The 13,219-nt window shown below is 38.7% G+C and overlaps 1 protein-coding gene across 1 annotated transcript; it reads left to right on the plus strand.

Moving 5' to 3' along the window:
- Positions 1-1,337: 1,337 nt before the first annotated feature.
- taok3b (TAO kinase 3b) lies at positions 1,338-6,087 on the plus strand. Its single transcript, XM_030786736.1, has 8 exons — positions 1,338-1,463; positions 2,562-2,798; positions 3,109-3,237; positions 3,814-4,017; positions 4,318-4,557; positions 4,775-4,987; positions 5,244-5,426; positions 5,926-6,087. The coding sequence occupies exons 2-8, from the start codon at positions 2,613-2,615 to the stop codon at positions 6,085-6,087; spliced, it is 1,317 nt and encodes a 438-aa protein (XP_030642596.1). The 5' UTR covers positions 1,338-1,463; positions 2,562-2,612.
- Positions 6,088-13,219: the final 7,132 nt, after the last annotated feature.

Consider the following 13,219-nt stretch of genomic DNA (forward strand, 5'->3'; position numbering starts at 1 on the left):
ACTGTTGGGCCTGTGACTTCACAATATCTGATGTCAGTTCACTTCACTGTGACATTTTTTTTTTGTATACATTGCAAATCAGCACTCAATATTGGTTATACATCATAGATCCCATGGTTTCACAACATCTGCATCAGACATTCCATGACTAGAAAACTATATACATGTCCTTACTCTTTGCAAAACAATGTTAGGGATACTATGTTGTAATTAATCAACTTCATTTTTACAATGTCTTTGTACTCAGCAGATTGGAAAGAAAATTAAAGGGATTGCAGACTTTCTTAGGGTGACAGGAGACTCTGCTAAAAGGAGCATGACATTGGTGCACCAATACTACTAATAGGCTACTACTACTATTACTACTTCTACTGTAGTTTAACTATTATTTGATTCAGTTATTGTTCTTTGTTGAATACTACATCATCAATGCATATTCACACCATCATCTTGTAATTTCTCAGGGAACAGAAACTGAAAAAAAGGAAATCTAGGGCATAACTTTTATTCAGAAACAAAGAGAAAAAATTTGGACACAACACTATGTTGGAACGAGAGGCCTCATGCGATCGTAGACTCCTTAATCAATACACATGATAGGATCAAACAGATCACAAGCATTTATCTATATTGGCACGACGGGACTACATTAAGGCCACTAAAATGCTGCAGTGTCTCTTTAAAGATAAGGGGGTGTGAGATGTGGAGAGCCAGTGAGAGTAGAAAGCACTAGAAACAGCCTCGCTGAGCTTGAGAGTCCTCCACTACCATGAAGCAGAAGAATGATCAGAATACTGTTGAGAGTATTCTTTTAGCTGGGGAGCACAGATGCCCTTGATGAGCCTCGTTTTGATAGACGCACTATCATTAAATCAGATGACACTGCGAAGTATATCAGAGGAAATAACTGTCTGAATCACATCTTGTGATGCTGAAGGTTTTGACGGAGATCTCCCACTCAGTATCTCTGTGTCTTTTTTTTTTTCTTCTTCTTCTCTAGATCGTCTGGGATAGGCATTGCATAATTCACCCTTTCCCACCGGATCCTCTTCCTTCGTCCTCCTCTTCTTCAGGAAGTGGTAACACCAGAAACACAGAACCTCCTCTTGATCTCATTCTCTGGACCATCTCTCTGGTGCCACCGCAATGTCCTGGCTATTTTTAGCGGGGATCCTTAGACAGAACAGGAAATACACATAGGGAAGGATGAATTTGAACGGGGCTTTATGCGGGAAGCTGGGACAAGCAGCAGCAGCAGCGGTGGCGGAGGGCTTGGGTAGCTCCCACCCCCTCTCTCTCTCTCTCCTTCTGTTCCTCCCCCTCTGCAAAGGCATGCTTGTGTGAGGGATGAGGCTGTGCACAGGGACAGCAGGCCTGAGCTGCGGCCTACTTCTTTTCACCAGAGCCGGATTCAGCACCCCAGGATCCGCCAACGCATTGGCACGGTCACATCAGCACCACTGGTAGGTAGGCCCCGGTTCTCTCTGTTTCTCTCTCTCTCTCTCTCTGTTTCTCTCTCTCTCTCTCTCTGTCTCTCTCTCGCTCCGTTTGCATAAGGAACTCTGCTGTGCCATGGCTGCGCTCACAACCCCACATCTGTAGTCATGGCAACCAGAGCATGTTAATAAGGCCTTTTTTCACCTCATCTCTCTTTCTCCTTCTCCCTCTCTACTTCCCGTGATTCAGAGGTTCATTTATCAATGTAAGAATCCTGAAAACGGTATTTTTTTGGTTTCAATATATGTGTTAAAACTGAAAATTATTTTATTGTGTGTAAAAGATTTGCTGTTTTTAAATGCGAGTTATATGAATATGTATAGAAATCCAAAAATGATGCAAATGTAAATGGGAGGAAATAATTAAAATTTGATCTTGTTATAAAACTTGATTTTGCATACTGTATTCAGTCAGTTCTTTTAAGTATATGCCACATGCTGTGTCTAACATCAGTTATTTGGAGTAAATACATATTGTTTCTTACTGTGGCAATTGATTGACATGTGGCATTTTGGTCCTGTCAGTTTCTCAACTCATAATCTGGGCCCTCTGTACAATGAATTGATCTATGACCCATCTTATTCTTCATCATGCCCACCACGCTGTAAGAATTCTGGTTTTACTGTGCCTCTCTACTAGAGTGTGTGTGTGTGTGTGTGTGTGTGTGTGTGTGAGGGCATTCACTTAAAATTAGTATGTCTACTGAATTACAAGGTGATCAAAATGCACCACAAACTTGTTCTTAGTTAGTCTGAGTCTTTTACAGTACCTATGTACAGTACCTTACCCTTTCCAATCCAGTCCTAGCCCCCTGTCACCTTTTCAAAAGTACAACACAAACACACTTAGTTGTTTCAGTTCAGTCTGTTAAGAGGGCAAATCAAAACTAAACAAGTGGTAACTGTTTTTAAGTGAATATATTGCTGGTTCATGAATTTAATTTCAATGTGTTGTTCAAATTTTCATTTAAATCTGAACTGACCTCAGTGTTGGCCCTGAGGGCCTCATGCTTTGGCATCTGCCCTGCTCTCTCTCTCTCTCTCTCTCTCTCTCTCTCTCTTTAGGTCAACGAGCAGATCGAGGAGCATGTGCAGGACTCTGTGCCTCGGGAGCAGATGTCAGGGTATAAGCGCATGCGGCGGCAGCACCAGAAGCAGCTGATTGCCCTGGAGAACCGGCTAAAAGCCGAGATGGATGAGCACAAGCTCCGGCTGCAGAAGGAAGTGGAGACACACGCCAACAACACCTACATTGAACTAGAGAGACTTGCCAAAAAACATGTGGCACAGACCGACAAGGAGGTGTGTGTGTGTGTGTGTGTGTGTGTGTGCATTTTGTTCCTTATAACTACAAGACATCGCACTGAGTCCCAGCTTAATGTACAATTACTATCCACCAGTGTCGAGGTGTTGTCAACATTTGATAAACATTTTACAGAGTGAGATTTCGGTCTTGTATTGTCCTGCAAAGTTGTAAAGTTATATTTGAAAAAAGAAGAATTTGTTGGTTCCTTTGGACTTTTGTGAACCTTTTCAGGCCCCTCCACCCCCATTCTGTGTCGCATAGGGCATTAATATGCCGGCATGTTTCTGGTGCGTTCTCTGTTTCTAGATGAAGGCAGTGGCAGGGGAAGAGAGGAGAATCCAGCAGCAAATTGTGGCCCAGCAAAAGAAGGAGTTGACCACCTTCTTAGAGACACAGAAAAAACAGTACAGGTTGTGTAAAGAGAGGATGAGAGAGGTGAGTTCCCATACCACCTCCTCCAACTCTTCTGCTTGGTTTCTCAGGAAAAGCTCCTACTCTTTATTCTGAATCATTTGAGAGCACACAGGTGAGGCTGGGTGCCTCACACAAGGCTACTCTGTATATGAGCTCCATAGACGAATACCATCTAAACACAAACTGTTCATTAATTATTTGAATAATTTCTCTGGGTCACTTTAAAATATCATGCAAAAGCGCTTATCTTTTTACAGTTACAAAATGCCTCCTTTATTTAGCCCTCAACTAATAAAACCTGTTAATTTAGAGTGCATTCTTGGAAAGGTGTGGTAAGCGTACTTAATCAAGACTTCCTTGCCTTTGTTTCATTTCCCCCAATCTAAAAAAAGGACATTTAATGACACCCACAAGTTCCTCATTCCAGATAATTTAGTAGCTGTTCAGGAGCTAATGAAAGGGGTTAGATTTGTAGTCATGGCCCATTGGGACATATCAATGGTGTTACTTATTTATAGAGAAGACCTCATTTTGCATGTATCATAGAGCACATCTGATATGAGGTGTGGAGGGGATTCACCTCTCTTTGCCCTACAGGAGATGAGTGAGGACCCCAGCACACCCAAGGAGGAGAAACAGGAGCGCTTGTCACGGCACAAGGAAACAGTGCAGCGCTCCCAAGCGGAGGAAGAGGCCCAGCTGTTAACTCAGCAGAGACTGGTGTTTGAGAGGAGTTGTCGAGCTTTAAAACGCAGGAGCCTGATCAAGAAACATGAACTTGAGCAGGAGCAGCTGAGAGAGGCAAGGAGCACTCACCTCAGCACGAAACACATTAAACTCATATCGCCTTATTTGTGCAGCACTTTGCCTTTAGGTACTTATGATTTAGGTTCTCATGATTTGCTCTCTAGCTGTCCAAATGCATCATAATCTGATGAAAGAGCATACTTAAAAATTGTGGCTGCCCTGAAATGTAAAACAGACAATGAAATTTCATCATATTAAATCCAACATGCAATTTTCAGTAAGATACACAGTAGGTTGTTTCTGTAGAATAATTACCTGAAGGCAATGCCTCAAGCTGCTGCATGATCTTTTTAGGAGCTTAATAAGAAGAAGACACAGAAGGAGATGGAACATGCACTGATGATCCGTCAGGACGAGTCCACCCAAGAGTTGGAACGTAGACAGCTACACACGCTCCAAAGGCTTCGTATAGAACTGCTCCGCTTGCAACATCAAACAGAGCTGGAAAACCAGGAGGAATATAACAGCCGCCGACAGAGAGAGCTACACAGGAAACATGCTCTGGAACGTCGACAGCAGCCCAGAAATCTGAAGGTATAAGTTTACAAAGTAGTCACAGATCTGGCAGAAAGTCAAATAAGGTGCTGGAGACTGAGAGTAGAATATGCCTTCTCTTCGATTTTTGGTTTGGTTTCGGTTTGTGAATAAATCCCAGGCCAGTCCTAGGAGAATTTATCCAGGACAACAAAAACTGGGCAGTAACTCACATTAATTGGAATGTGATTATGTTTATTTCTCTACCCTATTACAGGCATTGGAGATGCAGATCAAAAAGCAATTCCAGGACACATGCAAAGTGCAGAACAAGCAGTATAAAGCTCTGAGGAATCATCAGCTGGAGGTTTCCCCCAAGAGTGAGCACAAAGCCATTCTCAAGTCTCTAAAAGAGGAGCAGACGCGCAAGCTGGCGGTGTTGGCTGAGCAGTACGAGCAAAGCATCAATGAGATGATGGCCTCACAATCGGTAAAAGCACACTCACAAACTGGACACTAAATGTAAACCACATACCATGTTGCTACCTACTTGAACTGCGATGAACAGGTGTGAAGTTGGGGTTAAAAAGAGAAAAAGTGAGAAAGTGAAAAGCCAATGAGAAAATTAATATATGATATTAGAATTGGTATGCATATTGTCATTAATAATAAAAAGCAAATCATTGAGGTTTATACCGTAGACTGCTCTCCTTCATTCCTCTCCTTTGCTTCATGTTATTTCTTAGCTGCGTCTAGATGGGGAGCAGGAGGCAGAGTGTGAGGCACTGAAGCAGCAGCTGCAGCAGGAGATGGAGCTCTTAGATGCCTACCAAAGTAAGACAAAGACCCAGATGGAGGTCCAACATGATCGTGAGCTGCAGAAACTTGAACAGAAGGTCTCTTTACGCCGCGCTCATCTGGAACAGAAGGTGAGCAGAGAGATTTCATCTTTAAGCTTAACCTTAACCTTAAATACAAAAAAGGTTTCATCTTTCCATAAATTTGCCTTTTATCATTACATATAACAGAGTACAAATGTCATAGCCTTCAGTACATGTAACATTAAACTTCTGTAGAATCCAACTATAACACTATATTCACAAGTAATTAATCTATCTGTATGTCAAGTTCTTTGGCAAATACTTAATTGATATTTTAGATCTCAGTGGCATAATTCATAATGCCTTATGTAGTCTTTTGAAATTAGACCAATGGGAAATTCCTGGCCTACCTCACTCTATATGCTAAAAGTCCAAATGAAACCAAAACATACTTTTCCTAAATAATTTATGACCAAAGGAAAGGGTCTCAAATATTATTCAGAAATTCAGGATGCCTATTTTAAATGTTGCAAAATGGCACGGAATCAATCAAACATGAATGCTCCATCCTACGTATTATAGTTTAGTCTGTCAATTTTGGTTACAGATTGAGGAGGAACTGGCTACACTTCAGAAGGAGCGAACTGAAAAGATCAAACATTTATTTGAGCGCCAGGAAAGAGAATTGGAAACCTTCGACACAGAGAGTGCTCGTTTAGGCTTTGGAAGCCTAGGATCCATTGACTTTCCTAAGGAGGATGCCAGATGAAATCTGATCTATTTGACTATGATGGGACCATATAATGCTGATGACTGCTGACTTGCTGTGCCTGTACTGTGCCTGACTGTTGAATTCACCAAGACCTCTCTCACAGCAGCCATGCTGGAAGATTCCCCATAGTCTTTTCAATAACACATGAGACAACACAGAGGTGTTGCAGGCAGTGTGAACTCTTGTGAAACAGCAGAAATTAAAACAAAACAAAACAAAATAAAAACAAAGACAAAAACAAAAACAAAGATGTTACAGAGGTATGTGGTTTCACGTCAAGTGCAGGAGTTTTGAAACAAAAATGGTATAAGACAAAAAGACACTGATTCTGTGCCATTGTCCTACTTTTGGTAGTAAATCAGTAATTCAGGATATTTTAGTAAAATTAAGCACTTTGATATGTTTAAGTATAAACCCATTATGTTCAGTGCATATATAAAGCAAAATGCCTTGGGTACACTGAAGGACATTTCGACTGTGGAATGTGTGCTGCGTGCTCACCGTGGCTACTAGCTGTCATTGTTTTTCACTGAGAATGTGAACACTGTTCATGAAAAAAACTGTACGCTAAAGCAGGTTTAGAAGTGCTGTCAGATTTGGAATACGGTTTCAAATTGTTTTTGAGAGCATTAATTACTATCATGTTGTAGTGGTACACATGCTTCTTTTGCCTTTTTTTCTCAACAACTACATCATTGATTTCATTGTTCAGTATCTTAAATGAACTGGCATTAGTTTTATCAGGGTGTGAAATTTTGTTACAATAAATCTCTGTAAAACTGCTTAGCGGTGTTATTGCATGCACTTTAAAAAAAGACAAATTCAGGTTGTGAAGTGAAGCATGAATCTGTCAGAGATTTTAGCTGTTTGTAAATAAAAGTGGTCATAGCAGTTTTGTTTTCATGGCTATTGATACTGAACATGAGCTCTGTCTTTGATATAAAAAATGACCAATTGCCTTTAAGTTACATGGATGAATGTTTTTGTTTTGCACATGCAACACCATTTTTCATTCCATTGTGAATCATTTAATGTGGACTAATCAATGCTCTTGTAAAGGGAAACTGGTGAGATGTGCGCTGTAAACTTTTTATATAAATATTTGTATCTGAACACGGATGTTGCATAGCCTTCACACATGAAGTTTTGAATTATTGATAACAATGATCCAAACAAAGAAAAGTGTTATTCACTACAGAAAATATAAAATATGAATTATACAATAGACTCCAGTTGATAAATGCTGAAAAAGACTGCAAAATCAGAAAGGGTGAAATTTACTTGATATTCTACCACAGTTCATGACTTGAAATAATCCTTTTATCTAAAAATGTCCACACTTTTTTAATATGGAAGTTTGATACACTAGTCTCATTCAAGACAACTTTGATTAATACACCACTACTATACATGTTAGTTGGCTGACTTTGGTGGCAAACAACAAAAGTTACAAAAAAGCATGAAATGGACTTAGGTGGTACAGAGAAAGTAGATGCTTTCAGTTTTCTATCAACATGCTAAGCCACAGACTTCCACCTGGCTTCTTGATTGCCATGGTAAAGCTATGCACATGAGGAGAAAGGCTTAATTAAATAAAAACACAGTGTTTTATGTTTGTTGATAACAACAAACATAGAGCGCCAAGGTGGATATAGCGTCAAACCGCTTTTCATTCAAATGATGTGTTTTAGTGCCCTCTTGGGGCACAGATGCTGTATTACAGGAGTGCCTGTACATTTTTCATTTCCCATTCTTCAGCCATATATTTGATGCGAGGGGAAATGTCCAGTGCTAGGGTAAGGAGGACAAATCATTTTGGTCTTAAAAAAGGTAGGTTATATGGAAAAATAGTTACTTCAATTTTTCAATCTTGGAGTTTATAAACTCTAAGATTTCATAACACTCTGAAGTCTGAGTGATTCTATCAAGCTTACTCCATGACATTCAAGTATGAAAATCCAGCTGAAATATCAAAGAGGTACTATATGCTTAATCAAAGAGACAACTGTTGGCTGTTTTGTGAGATGCCTGGTTAGTCTGAATGTTGAGCTACGTGATGTGTAGCTTTGAGCATTCTGGCAATATCAATCTCTGATTAAACAAATGTGTACATATTACAGTGTGACAAACTCTGTAATATCAGTGCATCAGTGCATCTACATTTGGTAAGGCAAAATCAATTACTGTAACAAAAAAATGTCATATTGGTGTAACTGTGAAATATCCTTTTTGGGAAGAACAATAATAACAAAACCTTGAGTCAAAACCTGGAAGAAAAATGTAAAGAGTCAGTTCTCTATGCAAACACTAGGTGGCACTAACTGTGGGAAATCCAACTGCACTGTTCTGCAAACACTGGGTGGCATTTCTTATGGGAAATTCAGCTGGTCTGTTCTGCAAACACTAGGTGGCATTTATCATGGGAAATTCAGCTGCTCTGTTTCAGCTGCAGTGGGACAGCTGACAGATATCCCTCCATGTGTGAGTTTGCAGGACTGTATTTAGAATCGGAGTATGTGGGAAATGTACAATTTATGTCAAGAACTTCTTTTAGAGAAGAATGTAAGAGTGTACAATTTTATACCATTTTCTCTACACCTTCATAATCACGATGGTCTCTCTCAGCAGAATTATAAGGTATTGATCGATGGTGTAATACAATTTTTGATTGTTGTGAAATGCTGAACTCATGACAGGAGGAGAAACACACAGTTACAGTCCAGATTACTGACTATAATACCTTAGATTTCTTTCTAAATTATTGTTGTATTCATTAATAGAACGAATAAGGATACTGTTAAAGGCAATGCAGTATTGACATCATATTCATCTATAGAAAAGCAGTTAACAAATTATGTCACAACTATAAATAAAGCAATAAACCAATTTAGTGTCCTGACAAGTATATAGTTACTTGATCTCTGTGAAAGTACGTCAGAAATGTACCCCAGACTTTTAGTACCTTTCTCATCTGTAATTTCTCAGAAAACTTCTTCAACATTCGATACCTGTTTCAGACTTGCAGCAAAATACTCTGGCATTTACAGAGGATGTCTAAAAACTGTGTGAGATGTGACAAATTCACATCTTGAGCTTAGGTAACATAATACTGATGAAACAGTACAATGCTTTAGTAAAGATAAATTCTAAGTATCTAAATATCTCACCATTGCTATGTATGGCAGTGAACTGCTGAATGCTGACATGGCACCTGCTTATTTTGGATGACCACACAGCATGTGTGTGACACAGTCAATGGGCTGTCCAAAATAAATGTGGCCATGACAGCAAAAATGTGGCAGTCTTAGAGGGTCATGTTCCGAGGATTTGCTGCGGTGAATTCGAGCTCAGGCCTCTGGATACGAGCCATAAAATATGACCTTTTATGGAAGATGTTTTCTTCCTTCAGTAACTATAACATGTTGGGTGACAGCTGCTGAAGGCCTGAACAGGACGTCTTTAAAAATAAAGTCAGACAGAAGACACTACCTTATTTAAACACTAAAGACTCAAACATATCATCAAAATTTAAGAATCAATCAAAAAACACTGAAGTACAAAGCTACAGTGTTTGTGGTGTGAACTGTTTTACTGTTACTAGTGGATACTAATATGCTGTACTGTACTCCAAATTGTTATTAAGTGCCATCAAACTGTACTGTTTACAACACACAATGATTCTAAATATAACTCATACACAAAAAATGTTGTAGCAGTGGTAAAATCTAGACTTACACAGGACGGTCTGCTTGGCTGTTATAAGGGGTATGTGCAATGTGAAAATTAATACTGTATGAATTACTTGTATGAGTGGTGAGAGGCTTGCTGCAGGCCCTCATAAATTATTGCCTTGGGGAAGCCTTGAGTAGCTGCTGATTCAAAAGTATTTATCAATTTGTAGCTATTCCAAACAAGTGATAAATACCCATCATGACTGACAACCGTAAGGTTGTTAACTTCAGTAGAGGCATGAGGCCAAAAAGTCACTTGGCCTTAGCCCAGAGACACTCAGTGGCAACTTTCATCCGGTGAAAATGCCATTGTGGTTCATAATAATATTCACAGTTAGATTTGGATGTACAAAACATATTTGACACACACATACCAGTTAATTGCCACTGGTTGCATTTAAAGCTCTATTTAATCAGAATATATAAACATCTGTATTTCCCATACACCTCTAACACACACGCATACTCAAACACATATATGGATGTTTGTGTATGTATGTGTGTGTTCATATATTAAATCACACAGGAGTATTTAATCAATTCTGAAGTCTGCCTTGTTTTAGTTGTTCTACATAGAATTCTAAATTCTCTCGGCAGTTGCTGCGACCATGTCGTCTTAAGCTCTTGTTGTTTCATGCCAAATAGTCATTAGTGCCTGTAAACAGCACAAAGCATGTATTGTCATGATATATCTACTGATTACATGACCCATAATAATTTTTTTTTTATTAATTATAGACTGTTGTAATGGTCTACAGTGGTTTGAAACTCCATAAACTTTGTTTATCACAGTAGTTGCAGAACAACAATAAATGTAGAGATGCTATATCTATGAATTTGAGGGGAATCATCTGAAATTATAAATGGTGTAGAACGCTTTATGTAATTAAAACTGTCCGCTCTTTGCTCTTAGAATGGCTTGTGTTGTAACTAGGACTTGGATATAAATTAAACATAAAGCCAGCTGGCGCAGGCAGACAGTGAATAAGTGGTGAGTGTTCTGGTGGCTGTATTTGGACCCTGATTGAGTTGCACGGCACTGAAATGTTTCCAAGTTGGTAGTGGCTGAGAACTTGGCATTAAAAGTGTCACATTGCATCCAAGTGAAATTAAGATTCTGGTCAAGGTCATGGTCATGTTCATATTGCTATGAAAGTCAATAAAACACTTGTTTCTAAGTTCTCGAAGGAATGATGATCAATTTACTGATGTTAACATACATTTCAATGCACTGTCAATTCTGTGTGTGCAGCAGTGTTGATATAAAATTGCATTGTTCATTCACTCAAAGTAAACACGTCTTTCATACAACATCTTTATTTAAGAACTATAACATAAAATAATGGTGCCACTCCAATTATTATATCATATAGTTTATTACTAACAATCAAAATTGTGTTTAAATATATAAAAAAATCATAATTATCATGCATTAATATTTTAATATTCATAATAAACTGATATCTGATATGAATGGCATACAATGCAGATCTTCTGTAATTAGAAAAATTTATTCAAAACATATGTATCTACATGCTTGTTTAAATGGAAAAAATATATACATATCAAAGCATAATAAACTCACATATCATTTTTTATTTTCTCTCAGCTGTCCGTAACAGGCATGAATGCAGAGTCACTATTCGCGATCGGGCAAACAAAAAATGTGCTCTAGAGGTTTATGTACAAGAAGTGACCTGTTGTGTGTATAAGCACGGCGAGCAGTGACAATTTTAGACGGTGAAGTCCCACCTCCTTGTGTACAGACAGCCACTGGAAGAACTGTATGAATTGTAACTGTGTGCGTTCCCTATACAGAACAAACATGGAGTTGAACACACAGCACCATCTACATGGTGTTCCCGATATAAGAAAGGTAGAGGTTCTGGTTTCTGTTTTCCAAAGCTGCAAAGCTTCCTTTGTTATCAAGACAGTACTATCCACCAACACACGTCATCAATACCTTTTTTCTTTCCACCGAATTGTGATAAATTGTGTTTTTTTGCGAGCCGCAAATTACCACAACAAATACTTTAAACTGGCGGAAATTATTAGGATACTTAACGTATTTGAACGGTGGTGCACCAGCGTCTTTTCCGCTGCGCCACTGCATTTCGTAGTGCCAAGTGGTGGGTAATTTTCTCTTAAGTATTTATGCTTTATTTATGCTTTGCAAATAACAGGTAATTAGTGTAAAAACAGACATTTAACTATTTCGACCATTACCTTGATCTTAATCTCCCAGAATGCAGCATTTTGCAGCAAACTCCGCATGTCAAATTGATATAAAAGCGGACTTGTCTTTATCAACAGAGAACCAAATTATGTTCATACAGTTATTCTGTGATTAGCGAACCAACAGTTTCTACTGAAGGTGTATGTTACATACAAGCCTACCATGGAAATGTGTTTGCAACTACCTTAGAGACGGTAGTTCTGCACTCTCATATCTCATTTCAGCCACCTTTTCCTTTCAGATCTCCCGATTTATGCGCACTTCTATCCCCTTAGTCACATTAATGTACTTACCACATCTGCTCTCAGAAAATGTTGAGGGTATTTCAGAAAGCGGGTTAAATGAAAACTCACAGTTAGTGAACTCAGAGAAAGTAGTAAACCTCTTAATAGAAGATCGTTGTGGCTTTGTTTTGCTAGGAGAATGAAGGCATAGGGCTCTTCTATTAGGAAGTTTACTACTAACTCTGAGTTTTCACGAAACCCGCTTTCTGAAACACCCCCGTTACCTATTCACTGTTTATTTTCTGGGACAGTATATTGAAAAAATGTTATATAATTTTATTAAATACATTGATATATACCTGGATAGATACATGGATAGATACATGAATTGGTATTATCACATGCAAAGAAAATGATCTGAGAAATGCCACTTCATGTCTAGCTTATTAAAATGAGTAGAGTGGATGCTGAATGCATGGACGGTGGAAAGTACCCTGGCACTTTGCCTAAAAGATCATAAAACTCGTGTGCCTCAGCCATAAGCCCTCAACAGCTGCATCTTTAAATGGGAATCAGCAGGTCAAATGGTTGACTAAAATAAAAAGGTAATATTCCCTTGTGCACACCACAACTAGGTTAGAACTATTTTCAAAGGGGGGGGGGGGGGGGGGGGGACATCTAGTTGTTAAAACTTAGCCACTCTCAGGCAAACAATCTTTACTTTCTCTACTTGAATCTAAACAAGAAAGTTGCAATTGCAGTGTTGGTAAGTAGTTAACATTAGAGTTTGAGGTTTCATTGTAAACTGGCTCAACAATCAAAAATGTATGAAAAATGTACTTTTTCCTACTCACATTTTGAATGCTTAAAGGTTAACATCACGCCAACTGGTCAGTCACTGGCATTTATTGTTTTCTTTTAATAGCAAAGTAAAACAT

Source organism: Chanos chanos, chromosome 10 (genome assembly GCF_902362185.1).
Source record: "Chanos chanos chromosome 10, fChaCha1.1, whole genome shotgun sequence".
NCBI classification, from domain to species: Eukaryota; Metazoa; Chordata; class Actinopteri; order Gonorynchiformes; family Chanidae; genus Chanos; species Chanos chanos.

Excerpts from the sequence above, each read along its gene's own strand:
- taok3b (XM_030786736.1), top strand. The coding sequence starts at position 2,613 with ATGTCAGGGTATAAGCGCATGCGGCGGCAGCACCAGAAGCAGCTGATT. Across the intron at positions 4,018-4,317 it reads AGCAGGAGCAGCTGAGAGAG|GAGCTTAATAAGAAGAAGAC; the intron begins GCAAGGAGCACT and ends TGATCTTTTTAG. Across the intron at positions 4,988-5,243 it reads AGATGATGGCCTCACAATCG|CTGCGTCTAGATGGGGAGCA; the intron begins GTAAAAGCACAC and ends GTTATTTCTTAG.